At 54.3% G+C, this 23,232-nt stretch overlaps 7 protein-coding genes across 7 annotated transcripts; 3 read left to right on the forward strand and 4 right to left on the reverse strand.

Moving 5' to 3' along the window:
* Positions 1–349: 349 nt before the first annotated feature.
* G647_03659 (uncharacterized protein) lies at positions 350–4,081 on the forward strand (the record flags this gene model as incomplete). Its single annotated transcript, XM_008728004.1, has 1 exon — positions 350–4,081. One exon carries the CDS (start codon positions 350–352, stop codon positions 4,079–4,081), a length of 3,732 nt encoding a protein of 1,243 aa, XP_008726226.1.
* An 851-nt stretch (positions 4,082–4,932) lies between these two features.
* Positions 4,933–5,891, forward strand: G647_03660 (uncharacterized protein; the record flags this gene model as incomplete). The annotated part of the gene is made up of 2 exons (XM_008728005.1): positions 4,933–5,021; positions 5,129–5,891. The coding sequence occupies 2 exons, from the start codon at positions 4,933–4,935 to the stop codon at positions 5,889–5,891; spliced, it is 852 nt and encodes a 283-aa protein (XP_008726227.1).
* Positions 5,892–8,040: 2,149 nt separating this feature from the next.
* G647_03661 (uncharacterized protein) lies at positions 8,041–10,164 on the reverse strand (the record flags this gene model as incomplete). Its single annotated transcript, XM_008728006.1, has 1 exon — positions 8,041–10,164. The coding sequence occupies one exon, from the start codon at positions 10,162–10,164 to the stop codon at positions 8,041–8,043; it is 2,124 nt and encodes a 707-aa protein (XP_008726228.1).
* Positions 10,165–11,007: 843 nt separating this feature from the next.
* On the forward strand, positions 11,008–12,408 carry G647_03662 (uncharacterized protein; the record flags this gene model as incomplete). The annotated part of the gene is made up of 1 exon (XM_008728007.1): positions 11,008–12,408. The coding sequence occupies one exon, from the start codon at positions 11,008–11,010 to the stop codon at positions 12,406–12,408; it is 1,401 nt and encodes a 466-aa protein (XP_008726229.1).
* Positions 12,409–15,316: 2,908 nt separating this feature from the next.
* On the reverse strand, positions 15,317–16,615 carry G647_03663 (uncharacterized protein; the record flags this gene model as incomplete). Its single annotated transcript, XM_008728008.1, has 1 exon — positions 15,317–16,615. The coding sequence occupies one exon, from the start codon at positions 16,613–16,615 to the stop codon at positions 15,317–15,319; it is 1,299 nt and encodes a 432-aa protein (XP_008726230.1).
* Positions 16,616–18,301: 1,686 nt separating this feature from the next.
* On the reverse strand, positions 18,302–19,027 carry G647_03664 (uncharacterized protein; the record flags this gene model as incomplete). The annotated part of the gene is made up of 1 exon (XM_008728009.1): positions 18,302–19,027. The coding sequence occupies one exon, from the start codon at positions 19,025–19,027 to the stop codon at positions 18,302–18,304; it is 726 nt and encodes a 241-aa protein (XP_008726231.1).
* A 241-nt stretch (positions 19,028–19,268) lies between these two features.
* On the reverse strand, positions 19,269–21,931 carry G647_03665 (uncharacterized protein; the record flags this gene model as incomplete). Its single annotated transcript, XM_008728010.1, has 2 exons — positions 19,269–20,827; positions 20,896–21,931. The coding sequence occupies 2 exons, from the start codon at positions 21,929–21,931 to the stop codon at positions 19,269–19,271; spliced, it is 2,595 nt and encodes an 864-aa protein (XP_008726232.1).
* Positions 21,932–23,232: the final 1,301 nt, after the last annotated feature.

Here is a 23,232-nt window from a genome sequence, read left to right on the forward strand (position 1 = left end):
ACTACACCCTCGATCGTTCGAAATCAAATACACAGCCCGACACCGCAGCGGCTGAATCCAGACGCGTAACTGCACTCGACCCTCTTTTTTCGCCGCGTCCCCGCGCTGCTCCTCGAGTGTCTCACCGTCTCACCCCTCCGGCGCCTGCCGACCGACAGAGACCATCAAAGTGAATGTGTGTACGGTTATACGGTGCAGGACGGGAAGGGCGGTGATACATCTCCGTTGGCGCGAGCGTTGGCTCTGCTACACGCTTAGAATGTCACTGCTGCGGTGACAGAAGATTAATTGACAACCACTCCCTCAAATCCGCTTCGCGAGCCCGCAGGGTGCAACATACACATCGACAATGGCGCAGAACACGGAGCAACGGACAGATGCGGCTTCTATAAAGCCTGTGTCGTCGCTAAGGTCTCACTTCGAGGGACTCAAGGTCAACCAGCCTCCACCAGGAAGCATACCGCCCTCTCCGCAGGCACTGAGACCCGTTGACAGGGCCAGTCCAGCCGCACCCCAACGAGCCTCTTTTGATATAGCAAGACCCATCTCGCCGTGGTCTGGGACAGTGGGGAACATCAACAATGGTGGGCCACGAACTCCGACCAAGGGCTCCGAGTCGCCTCCAAAGCCGGGTCACAGACGGCCCATGTCGATGCTACTACAGTCCTCCCCCCAACTCACTCCGTCAGTTAAGGTCGACTCACCCCGTTCGCCTCCCCGGACCTTCTTCGAGCGAAGCAGTTCAAGATCTCCGGAACGTGTCGACAACACTCCGTTTGCCAAGGTGCGCGAACTGATATCCCAACACTCGAGTCGCTCCTCAACACCAGCTCCGCGGGCTGCCAGCGGTGATAGATCGGACACCACGAGAGCGTTGGGAGAGATGCAAAAAGGCATCGAAGTTCAAGAGGAGAAGCCCAAAGCACTGCCGCCACCAGTCAACCGGGCAGAGAAACCTAAAATACCACTTAAGCCGAATACCATTGCTCTGCCTACCGCTAATGTCCTCCAGCCTGAGGCCCGGAGGCCTTCCTTCGAAGCGCGCATATCTCCCTTTAGCACGCCTCCAAGCAGTGATGAAAGCTCTCCCTCCCGGAGCCCTGAAACGCTGTCTCTTTCACAGCCAACCCGACCGTCACCGCCCGTACATGCTACTCCAACCCCTCCGGAAATTGTCTCTTCCCGGCCAAAAGATGCGCGACTACAGGGTTTCTCACACAAGCCGACGACGCTTCAAAAACAGGATGCGAGAGGTGCCGGATTCTCACAGCCTGAAGCGGGACCACCCAGTCGAGGAGCAAATTTGCCTGCAAGAGCAAACACGGTTTCAGAGAAGCCTACCAAAGAACCTAGTGAATTAGGTTTGGTGAATGGCAAGCCAACGCCGCGCCATGTCTCTGAGACGATAAGACACACACCTCCCCCTCCCCCATTCGCTCCGGCACAGCCATCGCGTGCAACTGCTGTTCGCGATGCTCGCATGCTTGGGTTCTCCAGTGCGCTTCCGCCAGATGTCGAAAAGATTGTAGAAGAGCCAAACCCGGGTCTTCCCCCAAGACGCCCTGTCGAGCCTCCGCCACGCCCCTCGAACGAGTCCAAGCACACGACCCGACCTGTACAGCCTCTACCCAGCCTCGCCGCAAACCCAGATCGTTTCAAGAAGCCCTCCCCAATCCAGACGATCTCTCGCACGCCGAGTATGCCTGCAGACCAGCATTTCCCACCGCCACCGAAGCGAACGAGTGTTGATCTCCCTCCCACTACCTCGACGCACCGTTCTCAGACCTTTGTGGGCGATGTTTCTAGGCGGCCTGTCCCACAGGCAACAACGGACGATTCCGACGAGACTGAGGAGACAATGGAGGAACCCACTACTTCCAGATCGGAGTACCCGGATGCAACCCATACCAACAGGCGGCCTCCGTACAGTAAAGCCAGTTTGTGGGAGATTGGCACAAAATCAGATTCCCGGCTTGCCGAGGTGTGTGGCCAATACTTATGTACGGCCGGTTATGTTACTCGGGTCTTCGATATGACCTCAGGAGAGCAGGTCATGAGCATCAACCATGGTGAGACGGTCAAGGTGTCCGCGATGGCGTTCAAGCCTGCCGCGGAACTAGCACAGGAAGGTACCAGACTGTGGCTTGGCATGAACACAGGAGAAGTGATGGAAGTTGATGTTGCGACCCACACAGTCATAACAACGAACTCATCACACAACCGACGTGAGATTGTGCGGATACTTCGCAACAGAAGGGATCTGTGGACCATCGACGACGAAGGAAAATTGTTCGTTTGGAAAGCTGATGAGACTGGAGTGCCAAATCTCAAATATAGCCACATCTCCCACAAGCTGCCCAGGGGTCACACATTCTCCATGGCTGTCGACGGAAGACTGTGGTATGCCTCGGGCAAAGAAATCCGGGTATACAAACCAGGAAATGAAAGCTCCTTTGCTGCCCTGACTGATGCACTGTACCAGCCCGGTAATGGAGATGTCACCTGCGGAACCTGCTCGAATGAAGGTGGTGGAAGGGCATATTTCGGACATATCGACGGCCGAGTGTCCATATATTCAACCAAAGATTTCTCCGTGATTGCAAATGTCAAAGCCAGCGACTACAAGATCAACAACCTCGCGTATGTTGGCGACAAGTTATGGGCAGCTTTCAAGACAGGGATGGTCTATGTGTACGACACCCACAGTTTGCCCTGGAAAACACAGAAAGACTGGAAAGCCCATGAAGGGCCGGTGACTCAGCTCCTGTTCGACCCCAGCAGTGTCTGGACCCTCCAACAATTGCAAGTCGCGACGATAGGACATGACAACTTTGTGAGGTTGTGGGACGCGGCGCTTGAGGACGACTGGATCGAGACCGAGATGATGCAGCGCGACGTGGAATATTGCACATTCCGAGAGCTGCGGGCCGCAGTTGTGACGTGGAATGTTGGAGCGTCCACGCCCTACGACCTGAGGGAGGATTTTATTGCCGATGCGATCCACGCCGACGACCCGCCGGAAATACTCGTGTTCGGTTTCCAAGAAGTCGTTGACCTGGAGGATCGTACGGTGACTGCGAAGAGTATTTTCAGCTTTGGGAAGAAGAAAGACACGGTCAAGACGGAGCAACACCAGACTCGAGTCTACCGAGAATGGCGGGACTACCTCAGCAAAGTGATTAGCCGGTCAACCAGTGCTCATCACGCCTATTCGGAACTGCATACCTCCAGCTTGATTGGACTATTCCAATGTGTCTTCATCAGACAAGAGGAACGAGTCAACGTACGAAATTTGCAGGCTGCCAGCGTCAAGCTTGGCTTGAAGGGTCATTACGGAAACAAAGGGGCGCTCGTCACCCGTTTCGTCCTGGACGACAGTTCAGTGTGCTTTGTCAATTGCCACCTTGCAGCCGGCCAGAGAAACACGTCACATCGGAACAACGACGTGGCAAGCATTCTCGAAGCTGAAGCTCTTGACGCAGAACCTGATGCCGATGCACGGAGTTCGCTCTATGTCGGAGGCGGTGACGGTACTCAGATCCTTGACCACGAGATCTGCCTCCTCAACGGCGACCTGAACTATCGCATTGACGCTATTCCGCGAGATACAGTGATTGCAATGATCAAACGCAACGAACTGGCAAAACTGCTTGAGCGGGACCAGATCATGGTTTCGCGTCGCCGTGTTTCAGGATTTCGTCTGGCTCAATTCGTGGAACTACCCATCACCTTTGCGCCAACATACAAGTACGATGTCGGGACGGATAGGTACGACACGTCGGAGAAGAAGCGCGCGCCGGCATGGTGTGATCGACTTCTCTATCGTGGACCCGGCCGTGTCATGCAACTCGAATATCGACGCCATGAAGTACGCACAAGCGATCATCGTCCCGTCAGCGGCATCTTCAAGCTGCGCGTCAAGACAATCGATACGCGGAAGCGGGCCAAAGTCATGGACCACTGTTACCAGAAATTCAAGGAGGTCCGCAGGCATATGGCAGAAAATACGAGCGTAGATTACCTGGTAACAGTGTTGGGTGTTGGCGAGCAGGAAGCCAAAAAGCTGATAACCGCCAGATAAAGCGATGCCTGATTTTGATACTCAGGCTAATTCAAGAGTGCTGTGCTGATGATGGACGAGATGAGATGACTGGGATCGACTTTACACAATGATATACCCTAAGCGCCACTTAATTGATCTTGCTCAGAGTGTCCTCACTTGTTGCTCACCATGTACTGGATTGTCACTTACCGTGTCCTCATGCATGGTTTAATCCTCACTTCTTGCTCACCATGTACTTGGTTGTCATTTGCAGTGTCCTCATAGATGGTTTAGCTTACGACACGAAGAGCCAGTATGCCAGTTGAAAAGCCGTTGATCCTGATTGTCTCAGCTTTGATGGAAAATCTATCTCGTCGGCATAGGCAGGCGATAGTTCAGAGAGGAGAGGACGGGAGGCAGACAGTATCGATGAGAAATAGTACTGCTATGAGTACTCCGTATGTACTTCGCAGCATTCCTGAATACGTAACCAAGAGAGACCCGAGAGCCAAGATATGATTTGTCACGAACCGAAGTTCGTCTCTGTGAATGATTTGCTCCATTAGCGGCTCGTCGGTTCTGGAAGCGAGGCACAATGCGTACTTGTGGTGCTGCGCCACGCTTGACGCGCCGGAATGAAGGATTTAGGTAGGCTCCGGTGACGTTGACTGGCAGCCCGTTAGGCATGGCTAAAGCAGCTGCGGCCTAATTCCTAGGTAGTAACCCCTCCATTGATGAGCCAACCAACCGGTTCCCCTCGTCACTGCCGCGTTTGAGCATTTGCCTCATCAGACCTCCTGCGCTTCCCTATATCACCAACTCTGTGAACTCAATCTCATCTCTTATTTTCCTTTGTTGCGTCCTATTTATCCGAACGTCACCTGCAATTGATGGCAAGTTACGCGCCTCCTGCCGGCCCACCGCCGCCACAGGTGCCGAGCGGCTGGAAAGCTGTATTCAACGACCAATACAAAGAATGGTATGTGAGCGAAGCCTCATGTTTGCTTATCCGTCGTCAGCCTCGATTCGTGCTTGTTGCTCTGATCGTGATCCTGCCTGGCTAACACAACACACTGTGTGCTCCAGGTTCTACGTCAACCTCCATACAAAACAGTCCACATGGGAGAAGCCTACCGGCCCTGCTCCTGGCGGCGATGACGAGGTCCCTCCCGGCGCGCCACCGGGGTATTCGTCCGGTGGCAATGCGCCAGCTGTTTCCGACACCAAGCGCCCACTAGAGTCTAACAATCCCTACAACACGAGCAATACTGGGTCTTCTCAGGAGTCAGACGAGCAGATGGCTCGGCGCTTGCAGGCGGAAGAGAGCAGTCGCGGTCATGCCGATTCATATTACGGTTCCGGCGGTGGCAGTGCACCACAGTCACAGGGCGTTCAAGGAGGATACCCTGGAGCGCCGACCTCACCTTCGAGTCAACTTCCGCCGCGGCCCGACAGCAGTTCCGGCAAGCCGAGAGGATTCCTGGGCAAGCTGCTGGGCAAGTCGAGTGGTGGAAGTTCGAGTCCGTTCCCCCAGCATGCACGTCCTGGTGGATATCAGCAGGGTCCACCTGGTGGCTACGGCTATGGTGGACCGCCGCAAGGCTACGGTGGTGGATACGGGCCTGGCTATGGACCGGGACCCGGATATGGCCCAGGCCCTGGCTACGGAGGCCCTCCTTATGGCGGCTATGGCGGCGGCTATGGCGGTTACGGGGGAGGATATGGACAACCGCCGAGAAGGTCTGGTGGCCTAGGCGCTGGAGGGGCGGCAGCACTCGGGTTGGGTGGTGGCTTGCTTGGTGGTGCTCTGCTGGCCGACGCAATCAATGACGGCGAACAAGATGCTTAGTGAGTCTCCCCCACTTATGCCGGGCTGAGTAGAATATCCCGGCATCATGTCGATCGAGATGATGACCTTGATGCTAACTGCGACACAGCCAGGAAGGTTACCAAGACGGCGGCGGAGGCGATTTTGGTGGGGATGATGGTGGTGGTGGTGAATAAACGAAGGTATCCACCTGAACAGATGAGCAGCGGAATGGAAGTCGGATTGCAGAGCTGAAACCCGACTGGACCAGCATCCCGGATCTCGATGAGTGTGGTGTTGACGATTCAAGGAGGGTCGCCCCTTTGGGAAGATGGATATTGTTCCCAGACTGCCAGTGGACTGGAACCGGGACTGATATTGCCTGGAGCCGGCGTGCCCGGAGAGACTAGTAGAGAGTGTCCCAATTGCCCTATCGTGACAATGAAACAAATGTGGCAAATTCAGACTTGCACAAATCACGTCTTGTTCTGGTCAAGGAAGACATAGATAGATCGGTTGAAGGAATGTTTCTCCTAACTCAGAGTTGAGGCATACTCTGCATAGAGTAGATGCCGTAGATAGTGTGCCCTAGTGTATTATCGTGTACATGAGGAATGCGAGATGCGAAGATGGCGCGATGCCAGATGTAAGATCTCCCCAGACGTGCGGGACGGCTTTCGACGACGAGGATTCTAATTCTACATCCACATCCACAGCAAACTGACCTACTCTACCATGTCCTAGCATGCCGCGCGTGACCTTTCTGCTTTGACAAAATTGTATAGCCCCCATGTGGGTAGGTACGTACGTACGTACCGACACAGCACGCATCAACCAAGAAATAACGGGCATGTGAGATGCGTGGAGATGATATAGGCGTGCCGGTACGTTCATTACTGTAACTTGACGGGGGGACAATGACGGGCCCAAGAGAAGCTAGGTACGTACTTTAAACTGCCAGGACTGCCTTCTCTGCTTCTTTGCTTCTCTCCTTCCTTCATTCATCGTTTCTTTCTTTGTTCGATTTACTTGCTTGACGACCCGTGCTGTGGGAGGTAGACAGATAGATACATACATACAGAGAGCGGCAGATGGGCTGCTTCGGCGCGCCGAGCAGAGGACTGTAGAATATGCTATGCCATGTCGAGCCATACCAGACCATGCATGATGCAGGATCAGATCATATCGGATCATATCAGACTTGATCGTGGCACTATTATTGATATAGATGTTGGCTTTGGTATTAGTATAGGTATTGGCATAGAGGTTGGATGTGGTATTAGTATAGGTATTGGCACAGAGGTTGGATGTGGTATTGGCATAGACGTTGGCATAGGTATTAGCATAGGTATTGGCGTAGACGTTGGCATTGATGCAATGATACTGCATTGGCACAGATATTTGACATACGCGTCGCGTACCCGACGTCTGGCCGCGTATGGGATATGGCGTGGGAGAGGCAGAGCAGAACAGAACAGAGTAGACAGTCGGCAGGCGGACAGGGCGCGCGAGATATACCCCTCACGTGGATGACGGTAGGATAGAGAAGATGTTCAGCAACCATCTACTACGAGTAATTTAGTCTTTGGAAGGTGTTCAGCAACCATCTACTACGAGTGATTTAGTCTTTAGAGGTGTTCAGCAATTATCTACTACGAGTAGTCTTCGAATATGATGGCAGCGCATCTTGTCAACGGAGCGGCGCGCCTTGCGAGCTGAGAGCACGGGGTGTGGCACTTCAATTGCGTGGAGGTAGAGGTTGAGGTCGAGGTTGCAGTGGAGATCACGTCCTGTAAGAGTGCTCAATGTGAATTGTGAGTTGTGGGTTGTGGTTGATGGGCAAGTCGACGGCCGTAACCGTGGCGTGGGTAGCCGAATCTATCCATGAAAATTGAAGATACTGTATATGGTCACATATAGGCTTCACGGTGTACTGTAATATCCATGGCCTATGTTTGCGTCGTGGTCGACGTTGCCGTCGGATCTGTTCGATACCCCTGTCGTTGCATTGGCCACGCGGCTCCACACCCTCTATCTGGACTGTGCTGAGTTGTATTTACTATGCTTCTGGCACCTGCGCTTAGCGCGACCACGGCGGACAACAAGCCATGCGTGTATGCATGTCTGCGAAGACATGGTCGGCCTGCCCCCATGTTCAGACTCTACCCCTGACTTCTCCGTACTTCGTACATCATACAGTATACTCGGACCGGATCGAGCCGCCGAACAAGGCCGTGTCCGAGAAATCGGAAAATATCTCAGGAAACAACTCCTCGATAGATCCCTGCTGCGTGAAGAATGCCTCCTCGGGTAATGGGTCGCCGAGGTGATGATCCTCACCTCCATACCCGCGGGTATCCATATGGTCGTGGTGCATGGAGATGGTGTTCTCATTGGGTGTCCTGGCCATGGGCGTCTTGGGCAGGGACTCCTCGATACGTTTCAGCACGGTTTCGCTCTGCGAGAGAGCGGTTTCGGCGAGATCCCATTGATGTTCCTCGTGGTGTTTGCGGAGGCAGTCGACCAGGGTGCGAGCGCTGGACATGCATTGGGTGCGCACGTTAGAGTAGCTTGTTTGCAGGGCGCATCGGAGGAGGAGCGTCACGGCCGAGGTGAAATGATGTGCGTTGTAAGGCAACCAGAACCCTGCCAGGTCTTGCTTGTGCAGGGAGGTCGCGAATCGAACAATATCCTCGGCAGCGGCCTGACAGCCCAAAAGCCAGGATGAGGCCGGGTCGCTTTCTCGCTGGCTGATTTCATGCCAGGCGATGCGGCGGAGGAGCATGCGTACTGAGAGGTAGGATAGTTGCAGGTTCACCAGGCCCGGTACCGGCGGTCTGTTGTGGAAGTCGTTCAGGTTCAGCCAGCTTGGGCGGCTTTCCATCCACCGGTTCAGTTCGATTTCCGATCTCGACGTCTGCTCCGCGGCGATGCTGTCGTTGCCTGACCGGATGTGGTAGATAAGCGGCAGGACATCTCCAACGATTTCCGTCAGCCGGCAGAGGTGGATATAGACGTCTGCTGCTCGTGCATGCTTCACTGACCCGCCTCTCCCCTGAGTGAGCAACTCCACAGTCGGAAGCGGGACATCATAGTGCCCTTTGGAAATGTAGGGCGGCGTTCCCTGCGCAAAATTGAACCAGCGGTCCTGGATCACGACTGCCCACCAGGCTCTCCACCGGAGCCTCTTCTCCATATCACTGATCTTCCACTCACTGCAGTCATGATTCAAGCCAATTGCATGAGACAATGCGACCGCCCTCGCAACGTCGGCAACGTTCTTCACCAAACACCGCGACGGTCTTCCGGCGATATCAATGCATATCGAGACGATGGTGGCTAGGTCGCCCTTTTGCATATCCGTGATATTCGCCGCGACGGCTGTTTGCCATGCAAAGTCTTGATCGGGTCGCGCATAGCCACTCAATGCTGGAGAGGCGTCCCAGTAGAACAGAGCATACGCGACCAAGTTGACGAAGAAGGTCTGAGGCAATTGATTTCGATCCTTGCACCGCGACATGATACACTCCTCCTCTGTGACGGGATAACAAGGGTGAAAATGCTCGTAATAGTTCGCCAACAGCTTGTCGATGAACGGGCTCACTTGATCCAGTAACTCGTCAGGCATATTCCTGGCACAATGGCACTCCGTTGGACTCGGCCGACGGGGTGGAATAGGAACATGATATATGGGCTTCTGAGAATCCCGCCTCCCAATATTAGGTTGGATGGGAACATGTCCTGATGTCCCATCAGTTTGAGGCAAGTACTGATCAAGGATTTGAGTGTCGCGTGCGATGACGGGGCCAACAATATGCGAGAAACCCTCGAGGGTCTTCTCGTCGGTGATCAGAGATCGGTGGACAAACCCAATTTTGGGCGTCACCCGGTCGTCCTTCTTTGCCGTTGCGGACGAGCAAGGCACGCCATGCATGCGGCACAATAAACATGCTTGGCCGGGGACTTCGATTGTACATCGTGATCGACGTTTATGGCAGCGTGCACAGGCGGGATATTTGTGCGAGCGGTAAGGGCGGGCGGTTTTCATGATTGAGGGGTAGCCGTCCTGGGAAACAATGTCTACCTGCACATATAGCTTCGAGGGATCCGGGACAGCGGCGCCCGTCGCTGGCGATGGTGACTTTGTCGAGTCCGTCGGTGTCCAAGATGTGGTGTCGATGACAGTGGCAGTCGGCGGCGATACTGGGGGGAAGCCCGGAACTGGCGAAGGGGGGCCAGCAGAGTCACGGGCCAGATCACGTGGTTCAGGCCTGCGACGCTTGTTGCTGATGGAGCTAGTCCGGATGTGGTGCATGGTGCCGACGAATGAGATGCGACTGGAGTCTGCGCCCAATCTGCTGCTCTCTTCACTCAAAACTCGGTGACTTCAGCCTCAATGCCACCTCTTTCACCGGCGTCGATCGAGAACTTGCTGTGGACGACGAAAAAGGCAGGATGGGTTGCCGATAATGTGCTCTGCCCGCTCAGATCGCTGGCCCCAAGAGCCTGACGATTGCCACTTATGCTTGCGGCAGCTCCTCTATATTTCAGCCAAACATCACCTGCAGTTTCGGCAGCAGTTCGCTTTATGTATGGAAAGGGCACACACCGGCCTACGCAGAATACGGACTACATGAGCTCGCATCGATACTTTTCCGTCGGGCGGAGTCAGCGAAGATGGAGTGAGGCTCTAAGGAAGCATCCTGGGGCCGCCTTTCGATCACCGCACCTTACGAGGTACCAAGGACTTTGCCACCTGACTTGAACTTCTCTCAATCCTCGACCTCTCGCCGCTGTCGCACGAGGCCGGTCCCAGACTAAATGACCGCCGCGGTTTGAAGCATGACCTCTACCAAGCGAACTCTGTTACAAGACTTCAAAGTCCACACCGTCACTCCGACTCCGCAGAGAGGGGCAGGGTTATCACCAGGTGTCAGTGAGACCTTGCCACATCCAGGTAAGCGTGTGCTGCCAAGGTTCCAGTCGAGCCCTTTCCTTGCCGTCGGCAAACTCCATAATCTCTTGTATATCAGTGTTCGCCGTTGAACAGTCACCCCTGCCGAGAGATGACCACTCTCTACAGAATTCCATCGTCTGCAACATTTGTCAGTACGTGCGGCAGTCTCGCTACCATAAACCATTCTAGGTAAACGAAGCCATGGCTCCAATGATCGAAGATAGTCTCCCCTCGCACAGTCTCAATGCCAGATCCAGCAACCTCGACAAACCCACGCTGTACAGCGACGTCGATGGCGACGAGCTCAACCAAGCAGCAGTATCCTGCCTTGCAAACTATGGCACGAAGTTCGAAAAGGACATTATCGTCGGCAGCAAAGGTCTCTACGTGTACACTGCCTCTGGTCACAAATGCCTCGACTGGACCTCTGGACAGATGTCTTGCTTGATAGGCCACGGCCATCCTGAGATTGTGTCGACAATCCACGACCATGCGGCCAACCTGGACCACTTGTTCTCCGGGATGCTCTCCCCACCGGTCATCAATCTAGCAAAGCGCCTTACATCGCTCTTGCCACCAGGCTTAGATAAGGCATTCTTCCTCAGCACAGGCGGCGAATCGAACGAGGCCGCCATCAAAATGGCGAAGGTATACACTGGCAAGTTTGAAATTGTGGGTTTGGGGGCCAGTTGGCACGGCGTCACTGCCCAAGCGTTAGGGACACAATACCACTTTGGCCGCAAAGGACAGGGACCCCTGATGCCAGGAATGCATATGCTTCCCCCACCCAACGCTTATCGATCCATATTCCGCAACCCGGACGGCAGCTACGATTGGGAGACGGAGCTCAACTATGGGTGGGAGCTGATCGACCGGGCGTCATGCGGCTCGCTAGCGGCTTGCATTGTCGAATGCATCCAGTCTAGTGCAGGAATGCACGTCCTCCCAGAAGGTTACCTCAAAGCCCTTAAGAAGCATTGTGAACGCCGCGGCATGTTACTTATCGTGGACGAAGCGCAGACTGGCGTCGGACGATGCGGTGACCTGTTCGCAATCAATCACGAAGACGTCGTCCCGGATATCTTGACGCTGAGCAAGACGCTGGGCAACGGTCTGCCTCTGAGTGCCGTGGTGACGAGTACCGAGATCGAACGGGTTTGTGCCGAGAGAGATTTCTGCTTCTACACGACGCATGTCAATGATCCGTTGCCTGCAGCCGTGGGTGATAAAGTTCTAGAAATCGTCATGCGGGACGATCTGGTACAGCACTCACGTGAGATGGGTCTCTACCTGCAGGCGGGGCTTCAGAGGCTTAAATCTCGCTATGGATGCATAGGCGACGTGCGTGGCCGTGGGTTGATGGCCGGGGTGGAGATTGTCGGTGACCGCGAGAAGAAGACGGCCGCGCTCGAGCTAGCCAGGGACATCGCCAGCAAGATGTACGGGTTGGGTCTGTGGGCGAACCTAAGCAGCCACTCCAGTTTCGGTGGTGTGTTCAGGATCGCGCCGCCGATCGTCATTACGAAAGAGCAACTCGATCAAGGCCTGGAGATTATGGAGCAGGCTTTCCAGACCACCGAGGGGAGTATGCCATTGTATTGAGACTGAGATAGCCGACCGTGTCGAGTGGTCTGCATGTATCAGTTGGTATCTGTGTGCATTGAAGACCAAGATGCTTTGATGACGAGAGAGTAGCCGAACAACGTATCCCAGATCCTGAACCTGGATCCCGATCCCGATCCCTGAATCGATAACCCTGGACGGAGGAAGTGGTTGTCGACCTTAGCTGTACCAGTGTCCGGTCTTCTTCCAGCACGGAACGCTTCCACCCTACCGCCCCGTGTGTGTTCTCGCAACGGCTATCCCTGTACGCTTTCAGCGCCGGCAAACCCACGCCATGTTCTCTCTGGCTGTACAGAGCCGTAGCTGTAGCTCTAGTCGGCTCATCGACAAATCTCATTCCCATCCCCAACTACCGTATTCGGTTGTCCCACCAAAGGACCGACAGTCAGCCAGTCAAGCCAGAAGAAGACTCCCAACGCCCGACGGGGCTGATCCATCCGAAATCCAAACAAGAAAAACCTCGTCAGTCACGTTACAGTCGTAGTAATACAACATGTGGATGCATATGCGCATGCCCACGGCTAGCAACACACTGTCTCGCATGGCATTGCCTCGGGGGATGGATGGAGTTGAAGTTGTCGCCGGACCCGAGACGGAGGTGTCGTCCGGGGGTCAGCCACGTAACTCGTCTCAGTTGCGCGTCTGTTGGGTGTCTGTCAGATTTGATGATTCGTGACTAATCGGACACACCTATCCGAGATGTACCCACGTATCTGTACCCACGTATCTAGCGACCTCTGAGGCGCCTCGACTCCGTATCTGTTCCGGATTGAGCTCAAGAGGGTCGAGTACTCCGTCGTCAGGGTGCCAAGGTGCAAGGTCGATCATATCCGTTTTGTACAGAGTATTTCTTAGCCTTGATTCGTCTTGAAATCCAGGGCCTTACCCGTACTTGTAGCGTTCTCGGTGAACGAAGATCCCCTCCCTTTGCCTCACATATGCATGCGAATGCGGAATACAGTATGTAGACACACGCACAAGCTTCCGCGTATGCACTTGTACGCTTACCCGTACTCCGTACGTACTCGGCATGCTAGTACAAGTCCACTATGCAACCCGTGTTATGGATCCAGGTTCATGTCAGGAGAGAACCTTCCCAACCAGGAGAGGAACCCTGCGGCGACGGTCTCTTCTCTTTGGACCAGTCGAGGAGTTGCGCGTCCCGGCCATTACGTAGCTACAGTACGAACCTACACTGGTTCCGACGACCACGTTACGTAGGAAGATCGACTACTGTACTCAAAAGCAGCTTCGTGGTACGGAGTACAGAGTTCAGTACTGCGTATCTACCAGGCACTTACCTAGGTAAAGTATGAGGTAAAATACCTAAGTACTGAGGCCCTTGCGTTCATGAGCATATACAAAGTAACCTGGCGGGACGAGATACGATCGAATCCGGACAACTACTCCGTACCTTTGGTAGTTTAGCTGTTACCTTGGTCAGTATACAGTACCACGCACACTGTACCATGTACTCGCCCCCCTTCACAGTACTCCGTACGCCGTACAATATCACGAATGTGCAGAGGCAAGACACGACATCCGAGTCTTGCCTAGCTTCGTTTCGTTTGCTTCGTATCGCGCCATCTCGTAATCGTATACGACGGTACACGGGTCAGGTAGGTACCCAGTTATGTAAGCGGACCGCGCGTGAGATGAAATGTCACCTACGAGGTACATAGATTGTCCTGTGTACCTGACCTCGTACGAGTTACCCTGTGGATACTCCGTACTGTAAATATCAAGAGCAGAGCATAGAAGGTACCTCGTACTGTGCCATTGACAAGAAATGTTCGATCCGAATATATAGTGGATAAGCTGCTGCTTTTAATATGAGTAGCGAGTCAGGGGTGATTGTCATTAAGCCAGTATCGATAACAACCTGAGACCAGCCAGAGATGTTCCTCGCTTCTTTGGGAACTTTCCTCTGTAATCACTGGCGTACTCCGGTAGGTTTGGATTTTTAGTACGGAGTATTGCGGGGCCACCACGCTAACATTTCTTGGCAATGGCGCAGAACGAGTTAACTACCTAGGTACTCACCGACACCACCTTGCCCAAGGATGCGAATACATAAATACCTACAGTTAAGGTGCTGATGCTGATGCGAATGCACCTGCGGCTGCGCGGCCGCGTCCTCATGTCTCGTGCGCGCGCGCGGCATCTTGGATTGTCGGCCTGGTTTTCGTCCAGATCCTGATCCTGATCTCACTTCACCCCTCGTGCCCCCTCTTTCGAGATCCGCACGCACGACTCGGGGTACTAGGGACGAGGTACTGTGCTCCGTACAGGAGGATCGGTTGCCTGAAGCAGTTACCTGTATCCGTGCTGCGCATGCTCTACTCTTTCGAGTGCTCTCACGGTGAATGCCGGCTGCTGTGGAAGTCAATTGTAGTATACTCTACTGATACTTTCGAATATCGTACGGAGTACATCATTCCTATTCGGTAGATATACAGTAGTATATCATGGCTACTGTAGTAGGGTGGCTTTTCGATCTAACATGTACCCAGTTGTAACTCGTACTCCATACTCAGCAAGAAGGACCGATGCCAGCTGAACTCTTCCCTACTATAGGTATGGGTTGTAGGAGCGGGCTGGAATCGCGGTCAGCAATAAAGCTTAGACGCAGCAGGCCAGCAAACCAATAACCGTCAACGTAACCCCTGCCATCCTGCATTAATGACCGAAAAAAAAAAGCCACTTGTCACAGTATCACTGAGTTCAAGACCGGGGAATATGTACAGCGGCCCCACGTTGCCCATGGCCCCCATGTCGCCCACAGCGCTGGTGGCGCCCACATTGCTCCCTGAACTCCCGCCCCTCGTTCCCAATGTAACCGCAGTTCATACTGTACGAGTGTGTACTCCGTACCCTCCACACACGACTAACTCGCGGCCGCCGAGTCCATCTTCTTCTTGGCCATGTAATTCCTCTTGTCGTCCTCGACGCCGCCCTCGCCGGCAACGTTATGCCCATAGGCAACCCGTTCCACCTCGTCCGACAACCCCATGATGGTCGGATACAAGAAGGGCAAGAGACACGTGCCAGTCATGCCGGCGATGCCCGTCGTCGGATCGACCCAGTAGAACAGGTTGCCCAGCCCGGCCCACGCACCGCTGCCGGCCTTCCGCCCGTACGGCAAGTCCTCGTGGTTGAGGAGGAAACCGGCCGACCAGCCTTTCTTCTCCATGGGCATGGACGGAAGAAAGGTCCCCTCGAGGGTCGCTATGGGGATAGCTGTGGTGATCTCGCCGAGCATAGAACGATCGACTTCGGGCCCGAGCAGATCTCTGAAGACATAGTTCTTGACCGTCTCAGGCTTGAGGATCTGGTTTCCCGTCGTGGGCGACGTGCCGTGGTTCAGCAGTGACACCAGTAATTTCGCGTAGTCGTTCATGGTGCTGTAGAGGAATCCGCCGCCGCCCCACACCTGGGGGGATTCGTTCATGTAGAAACCCTTGTTTCCCACGAGGCCCTGGCCCTCGACGTCGAAGTGGACGACGACCGTGTTTTTCTTGCCCGGCGTGAGCTTCGCACCCGTTTCATTCATGCCGAGTGGTTTGCAGACATGGTTGACCAGGTAGTCGGGGAGAGACTCGCCAGAGACCGCCTCGATGATCCATCCCAGCCAGTCGATGCCGACGCCGTAGATATATTTGGTCCCGGGTTCATATACAAAAGGCGTTTCGAAGTCCTCCCAGTCCCCCACGCCGGAGTAGCCCATGGGTTGACGGCCAGTATATACGCGCCACGCCAGAGTGGAATGGTCGAAAAAGTCGTACCCGGAGCCTAGCGTGTGAGTGAAGAGGTGTAGGACCGTCGGCTTTGTCTTGGGCGCCCGCAGGACGGGGTCGAGCTTGCCGTCCGGCCCTGGCTTGATGGATTCGAGAACCTGCATCTTGGATATCCGGGGGACGTATTGCTCCACAAGATCGTCCATGGCGACCTTGCCCTGTTCCACCAATTGGAGGACCGCGAGCGCCGTGATGAGTTTGGTGCATGAGAACAGGGGCACCGTGGTGTCGAGGTCAAATGGGGCGGCGTCGGGATCTTGAAGATGAGTTGTGCCGAATGCTCCCTTTGACAGGAAGTCACCTTTCCTGTCGACGATGAAGTACCCAGCTCCAGCCAATTTCTTCTCCTTCACGGCCGCTTCGAAGAGGGGTCTCAGTTGGGCGTCCATGGCGGATGTCGTACTCCTACTCCTATCACCGGCTCAACAAAGGGCGAGGAAGAAAAGCTGCGAAGTCCTCACTGGTGGGATCCTAGTATTTAGTCTTCGGGCGCAGCTCTTCGAGGAACCAAGGAGGGGATTCCCCGGAGGATTGAGGAGAGCCGAGGGTAGTACAGGGGACTGATGAAGCTAAAAGGCAGCTGGATGGATTACCTACCACGGAATCTGGGCTTTTTATCATCTTGCTGGGAGGTGCGGTGCCAGTGCATGGTCAGATCGGGGCAATTGCACAATGTTAGACTACGTAGTAATGGTGGCAGTTGGTAACCTGTAATGGTGGAAGAACGATGGCTGGCCACGTCTTTGCCAAGGGTATTGTACACCCACAGCTAATATAGATGTGGAATAGGGACTTACCCAGTACAGCCAGGATGCTGACAGCGGGGCTGGGCATGTAACGCTCTGTTACTCTACGCGTGCTAGATACATGACTCGTGTACCTAGTCATTAAGCCCCTCAACGGTGGTCAGGACGTTATGGGGCTGTTTTTGTATGGGCGGCCTGTCGTAGGTCGAATCACGGATACATTCTCGAAATAGTGTTTCGAACAGATACACTGGCAGAAACGTCCTTACGACACACGCTATATCGTGGTGAACAAGTTGAATGGATACACTGGTGCCAAGATCCGCCGTCAGCATTCCTGGCTGCTAGCGGGATACACGCCGCATGTTGGCTGTGCTCTGTGCGGTGTGTAAGCCGTCATAGATGAACGTGAATAGCTGATCTGTCTGGCTCTTCTCAAATAAGGCTCGAGCATCTCATATGCCCCCAAAACCACAAAATTGCGATGCACAAGACAATCACCCAGGTGCTGTTACACGGCGTTCCGAATGCCGTTGTCGCGAGGCTGAAGCTGAATGTCGTCGCCACAGGGCTGACATTGTGAGATAGCGGTGGCAACGCCGGTAAGCGTGGCACTGGCCGTTACTGGCCGTTATACTGGATTGTCATCTTCTGGTACCCGGTCCACCACATGGTAGATAGTCGTTGTCCTACAACCACTGGGCCCGGCGGCCTTGGTACATACAGCAGGTACGAAAGCTTGCAGCAAGGTAACTCCGGAGTAGCTTGGAGGTGGCTGCCACCGAAAATTGTCTTGGCGAACTTAGGGAGTATGAATAGGGCGGCTGGCCTTATTCAATGGTTTCGCGTATCCCTGATAATTCCATCTGACGAGCGTCCGTACTGCAACGTTCGAACCTGGCCTTCCCGTATTCTCTCGTCAGCAGGTCTGGTGGAGGGCCTGGGCTCATGGCCTCGTGCAGTCTGTCGGTCGACGCCGTGTACCGCGGGCTTCTGTTGTGACGCTGAGGCTTTGCTGGAGGGAAGCATGATTGCACGGGCATTCGGTACGCAGAATATGCAAACATGGATGATCGCAGACGGGTTGCTGTCGGTCATATGTAGAGTGGGATGTATATAACGATCGGGAACAACGTCCTTGCCAGAGCTATCTCGGGCGCCAAAGCAGGTGCTGAAATGACTAGCGCTCCGGTCGGTGGTCTGTCTCGGCAGCAGCACCAGGCTCGCTCACAAAAGCTGGGCCGCTTTTTCCAGACTGAACTCTCCCCAAGAAGCTGGTTTCGTCCCAATGGGAAATGAGGCGACTGGGATGAGGTGGCAAATCGCCCATCACCGCTTCCGTTCGCGAATGCTGTCGGAGCTACGGTCGTTGCCAGTACTTTTACTGCTGCCCGCCAGGTAACCAGCAAGATCAAAGCTCTCCGCCGCCGACCCAGCACTTCCACCCTGCATCGCCCGAGTGATGCCTCCCATGGGACTCTTTTTCTGCATCTCTTCGTATTCGGCCCGCATTTCTGGATCCATGTTCTCCATGAGCTTGGGCATGCCGAAGGTGAAGGCCAGAGCCACGACAGCCATGAGAATCATCGGATTCTTCAGCAGACTCATGGGATTGAAACCCTGTCGCTGCTCGTAGAAGTTCTTCTTCGACAGGACTTTGGCAGCCAAGTCGAGCCGCTCCGTCGGTGCGGCGACGAGAGCCACGCCTCTATCCTCCCACCTCGTCCCACGATAAGTCTCCCAAGCTCCTGTAACGACGGTCGAGGAGTCTGAGGACGCCGAGATGTCGATGCGGTAAGGTGCAAAAACATATTCGTGGCTGTAGATGTCTAGCAGATGCGGGCCAGTGGTTGGAATGTCTGAGAAGTCGAAGTAGTTGCCTTTCCTCAACGCAGCTCGGATTGGTCGTCCTGAGCCAGAAGTGAGGACGGCATGAGTTGAAGCCGGTAGTGTATTGGGATTCGGGAGCACATGCGAGGTCGGAATCGAGACTCGAAGCGAAGCAGCAGCGACAGCACTGATCATGTAGCACAAGGCGAGTAGTAGGAGGGCCATGGTGCCTGGTCTTCACGGCAAGGTCAATGTCTTTTTACATGATGGGCTCATGGCGAGAAAGAGAGATGAGCGCAGTTGTTCGGGCTCGTCGAGGCGGCAGGTTAGCCGAGACAACCTCACCATCTCTTCGGCCTCGCGCAGCTCTACAGGATGCTGCCATCTTGATTATCTGGGCGACAAATGTGCGACGTCCAATTCATATGGCATTTCTAACTATTCACCGAGCGTGCAGGGACCGGCGTCACTCTTTGAGTCCGCGTCTTGCCATGGCCCAGCTCTTGGTTATCCCGGCCACCAAGCCAACCAGACTATCAGAAGTGCCCATCTTATCCATGTCCCTCTCTCCCAGTCGAACAACTCCTTTGGCCGGTGCTGCCGTCTCCTTGTTCCTCTCATTGATGAGGGCCAGAACAGGCTCAGTTTTCTCGGTCTCGAGTTGCGCTCCAGCCCTCAGGCACATTTGGACGATGCCTTTGTGTTTCTGTTGTGCTGCCAGATACATCGGCCTTACCTTGTTATTTCCGGTGGCTTCGATATCAGCGCCGGCATCGAGCAGCACCCTGACCATCTCCTGGTGGCCTCGGAATGCTGCGGCGTGCAGCGCGGTCTTTCCCCAGCCATTCATCATGGCATGGTCCTTTAAGAGCCCCGCCAGGACACCATGCAGGATTTTCTCCTTGCTGTCTTTGTACGACTCCATCTTCTTGCTGTTCTTGATGTTGACGTCAGCCCCGAAAGTGATCAAATGATCCACAACATCAAGCTCGTTGTACCACGCCGCCTTATATAGTATTGTCTCCCCGAGTCGTCCGCGGCCCAGATCCGGGACTGCCCCGTACCTGAGCAGAACTTCGACGATTTCCTCTTGGCCTTTCCCGGCAGCTTTGTAGAGTGGAGCCTGTCCTTGTTCGGCAATGACATCCGTCCGCGCGCCCTCTTCGAGCAGCATCTCAACGCTTCGGATAAAACCGCCCACGCAGGCGAGATATAGTGGTGTCCGGCTCAAATGATCCTTTGCGTCAATGTCTGCTCCCGCATCCAGAATAAGTCGGACAATGCTGCGCTTCGGTTGGCCGCATGCAACGTGTAGCACCATCGTAGGGCCATATGGGTCCAAACTGGCGCCATATTCTAGCAACAACCTGGTAGTCCACTCCTGCCCATACCGAATCACATAGAACAAAATCGGATCACCAGATTTTCCATCGTAGCCGTTTCGTGCGTTGACATCGGCGCCTTTTTTGAGTAGGTAATGTGCGACGTCGAGATGGCCAGCATACGCAGCTCGATACAACGCCGTAGTTTCCGGGTATCTGTGCCTTGTTCGGTGGCTGCTCTCGCCGTCACTGTAATATGAGGTGTACGATACAGGACCTTTGCACTCTATGTGATGACCGGAGTCTAGAAGCCGCTTAACACGGGGAAGATCACCCTTCCCAGCAGCACTTGGCAGAAGATCACTTGTGAATGCTGCCCTGAATGCAAACGGCGCCGGCTCCGGTAGAGGCGAGCCAGGCTCGCGATACTTCCATTTGACGCTCGAACGTGTTCTGCGGCCGGTGAGGATTTTAGGCCGGCTCCGACGAGGAACTTCAACGACTCCTTCCTTTCCCTGCGCATCCTTCTGGTTGGTCACAGAATGGCTTGGCGAGGAGGAGCGGTTCCTCGGTGGATACTGCCTCTCCAGGCCTGGTGCGATCTCAGAGTCCAAGGACGTTCTTTCTGCCGTGATGGATCCATAGGTCAAGTTCACGTAGCTCATATCACCTTCACCCAGATTCGACCAGGGAATGAGAACGTCTTGTTGATCGGTGTCAGTGACCACAACGAACGATTGCCCATTTCTCGAACCCTTGGACGTCAATGACCCTTTGGTATTTCTTCGCCTTTCGCATTGCGCCACACGCGTTGTGCAGAAGAGGATGTAAAACAGGAGCTGTTTGAGGAGGCAGCTTCATACCCGCTCTCCGCCTGGGCAACGGTTGATCTGCGTTGAGCGGCTTGTGGTGTTTTCCCACCATGATCAAGATGGATTGGTCCAGAGGCTCTCCTTCTCAGCGACCGCTCTGAGTCTGTCGACTTCTTGGAACGCAGATTGCTGACGGATGGCTTGGGAGTAATACTATGCTCAGACTCCGTGTCGCTTCCCACGGTAGTTGACGTCTTCTTTGAGAACGGCATTTGGTAAACCGGAGGCGCATCATCCGTCCAAGCCGAGCTGGAACCATCAGCCTCGAACAAGCCGCAGTCGGAAAGCTCTCGGAGCCTGAGAAAGATCTCTGGGCCAAACAAGCTCAAATCCTGGCTTGTGAACCCCTCGTGGAGCAGTCGTCTCCGAAATGTCTTCCACACGAATTTCTCGTCGTCGGTATGATCTGACAGCACTGATTCTCTATCCCCGACAATGCGGAACTCGGCGCACATTTGGTCGAGTTTACTCATGATGTTCGGCAGCTGGTCTTTGATTAACTCCACCTTTTGTTCTATTCTTCCGAGAGACCCTAGCCCGACAGTCTGTAGTAATTCAGACAGACGAGCAGTGTAGAATGCAAGGTTGCCACCGAGTTCCAGATAGTCCGTTTTGGGAAAGCGCATTCGGTCCATCAGGCGGACGCTCGGGCCTGAAAGACCCTTGTGTTTGCTGATAAGCGCCGACAGCGGCTTCAACGAGTTCTCGCAGTTCTTGAAATGAAGCGCGAAGTCTGTGGCAGCCCGGTCATCTTTGTGCAGCAGGGAGTCAGCGTTGTCGAACTCGGTCTTCACTCCCTCCAGCAAAAGACAAAGGCTCTGGGAAATCCTGGATGCCTCTGCAAAGTCACTTGGTGCATGGCGGCAATCCTCGACTGTCGCTTTTGCCAACCTGATGATGGCTAAGAGATCGCCAACACTGACCCCGAACGACATGGCTGACAAGGGGAAATTGTAAGGGGATAACTGTGGCTACCCGTTCCACGAAAACGACGACAGCTGTCAAAAACGTCAGCTGAGAGTAACTTGAAAAGAGTTCCAGAATACAGGCATGAGATGGACAAGATGGTTGTCTGGTGATTGTGAGGCTGGTCGAGGCTTTGCTCGGATATCTCCAGACGAAGAACGCCTCGTGTCGAGCGACCAACAATGACGCTGCGTATTGAGAGCCCATACAGCATGCCAAGGGTGAAAGCAACACTTCTAAGCGAAGCCACGGCTCAAAAGGCAACCACTTTGCTCATTAGGTTCGCCTAGCTGTCCATGTCAACTCAACAGTGAAGAGTCAATTGCGGCCTTGTAGTTGAAGACTGGCGTGAAATCCGCCGGACCCGGGCGTCCTGACATGGACAAACTGCCTCTGAGCAAATGCGAGCCTCGTCGATGTTGAGCAAAGCTCCGATAGACCCATTGCAGCGTATCAGAGCGCAATCCCGACTCTGCTCGCCAGCTCGCCGCCTTCAGCGTCTTCAAGCCCTTCCACGCTGCTGGCTACCCTTCATTCCTGCGAAGACAGATATCACAACCTTCACTCGTCCCGCCTGTGCATCTGTGTTGACTTTCGAAAGCTGATCGCTTGCACAACTGCTTGGAACTAGGGCAGCGGACCACTCGCGTACTGTCGCGGTCAAGAAGCCTCGTGCGCTGAGAGAGCCGAAGTTCTCCGCCAGGTCGCAACACAGTGTGCTCGTCGGTCTGCAGCGAATAGTATTAGCTGTGCCGCTGTGCGCTGCTGAAACACCTAAAACTCTTGAAAATTCAGTCCCCTATAGTCTCAAGCCACTTGTCCTCAATTTCCTTAAGCACAATGTCCAAGTCGACAAAATGAGACATAGGAAGGGGCAGTCGACGCATTTGGAACTGCGGCAAGCATTTACCAGCCAACAGTCTTTCGGTTAAACTGATTGGAATGATTCGGATGAGTCTGCCATGTCCATGGGAGGCTCGATTGAGCAAATTATCGGCTGCATTCAGCCATCGTGGACGGAATTGTGCAACCTCGAAGCTCTGGCACCCGGCCATAAGATGTACCTTCAGATATTCAGACAGAAAATGCACGCAGTCTGGGCTTCCTCAAGATGAAGATGAAGGCTCCGTATGAGATTGAGCTGAGTGTCGGAAAATGTGAAAAGGTGCAAAGGCAATGGGGCCGGAGCTCTTCGATAAGGCCACTGCGAGATTATGGAATGGCAGCTTCGATTCTTACCAAGCGGCTGACAAGAGGAGAGCGCTGTCGA

This window comes from Cladophialophora carrionii (genome assembly GCF_000365165.1).
Source record: "Cladophialophora carrionii CBS 160.54 unplaced genomic scaffold supercont1.3, whole genome shotgun sequence".
Classification (NCBI taxonomy): domain Eukaryota; kingdom Fungi; phylum Ascomycota; class Eurotiomycetes; order Chaetothyriales; family Herpotrichiellaceae; genus Cladophialophora; species Cladophialophora carrionii.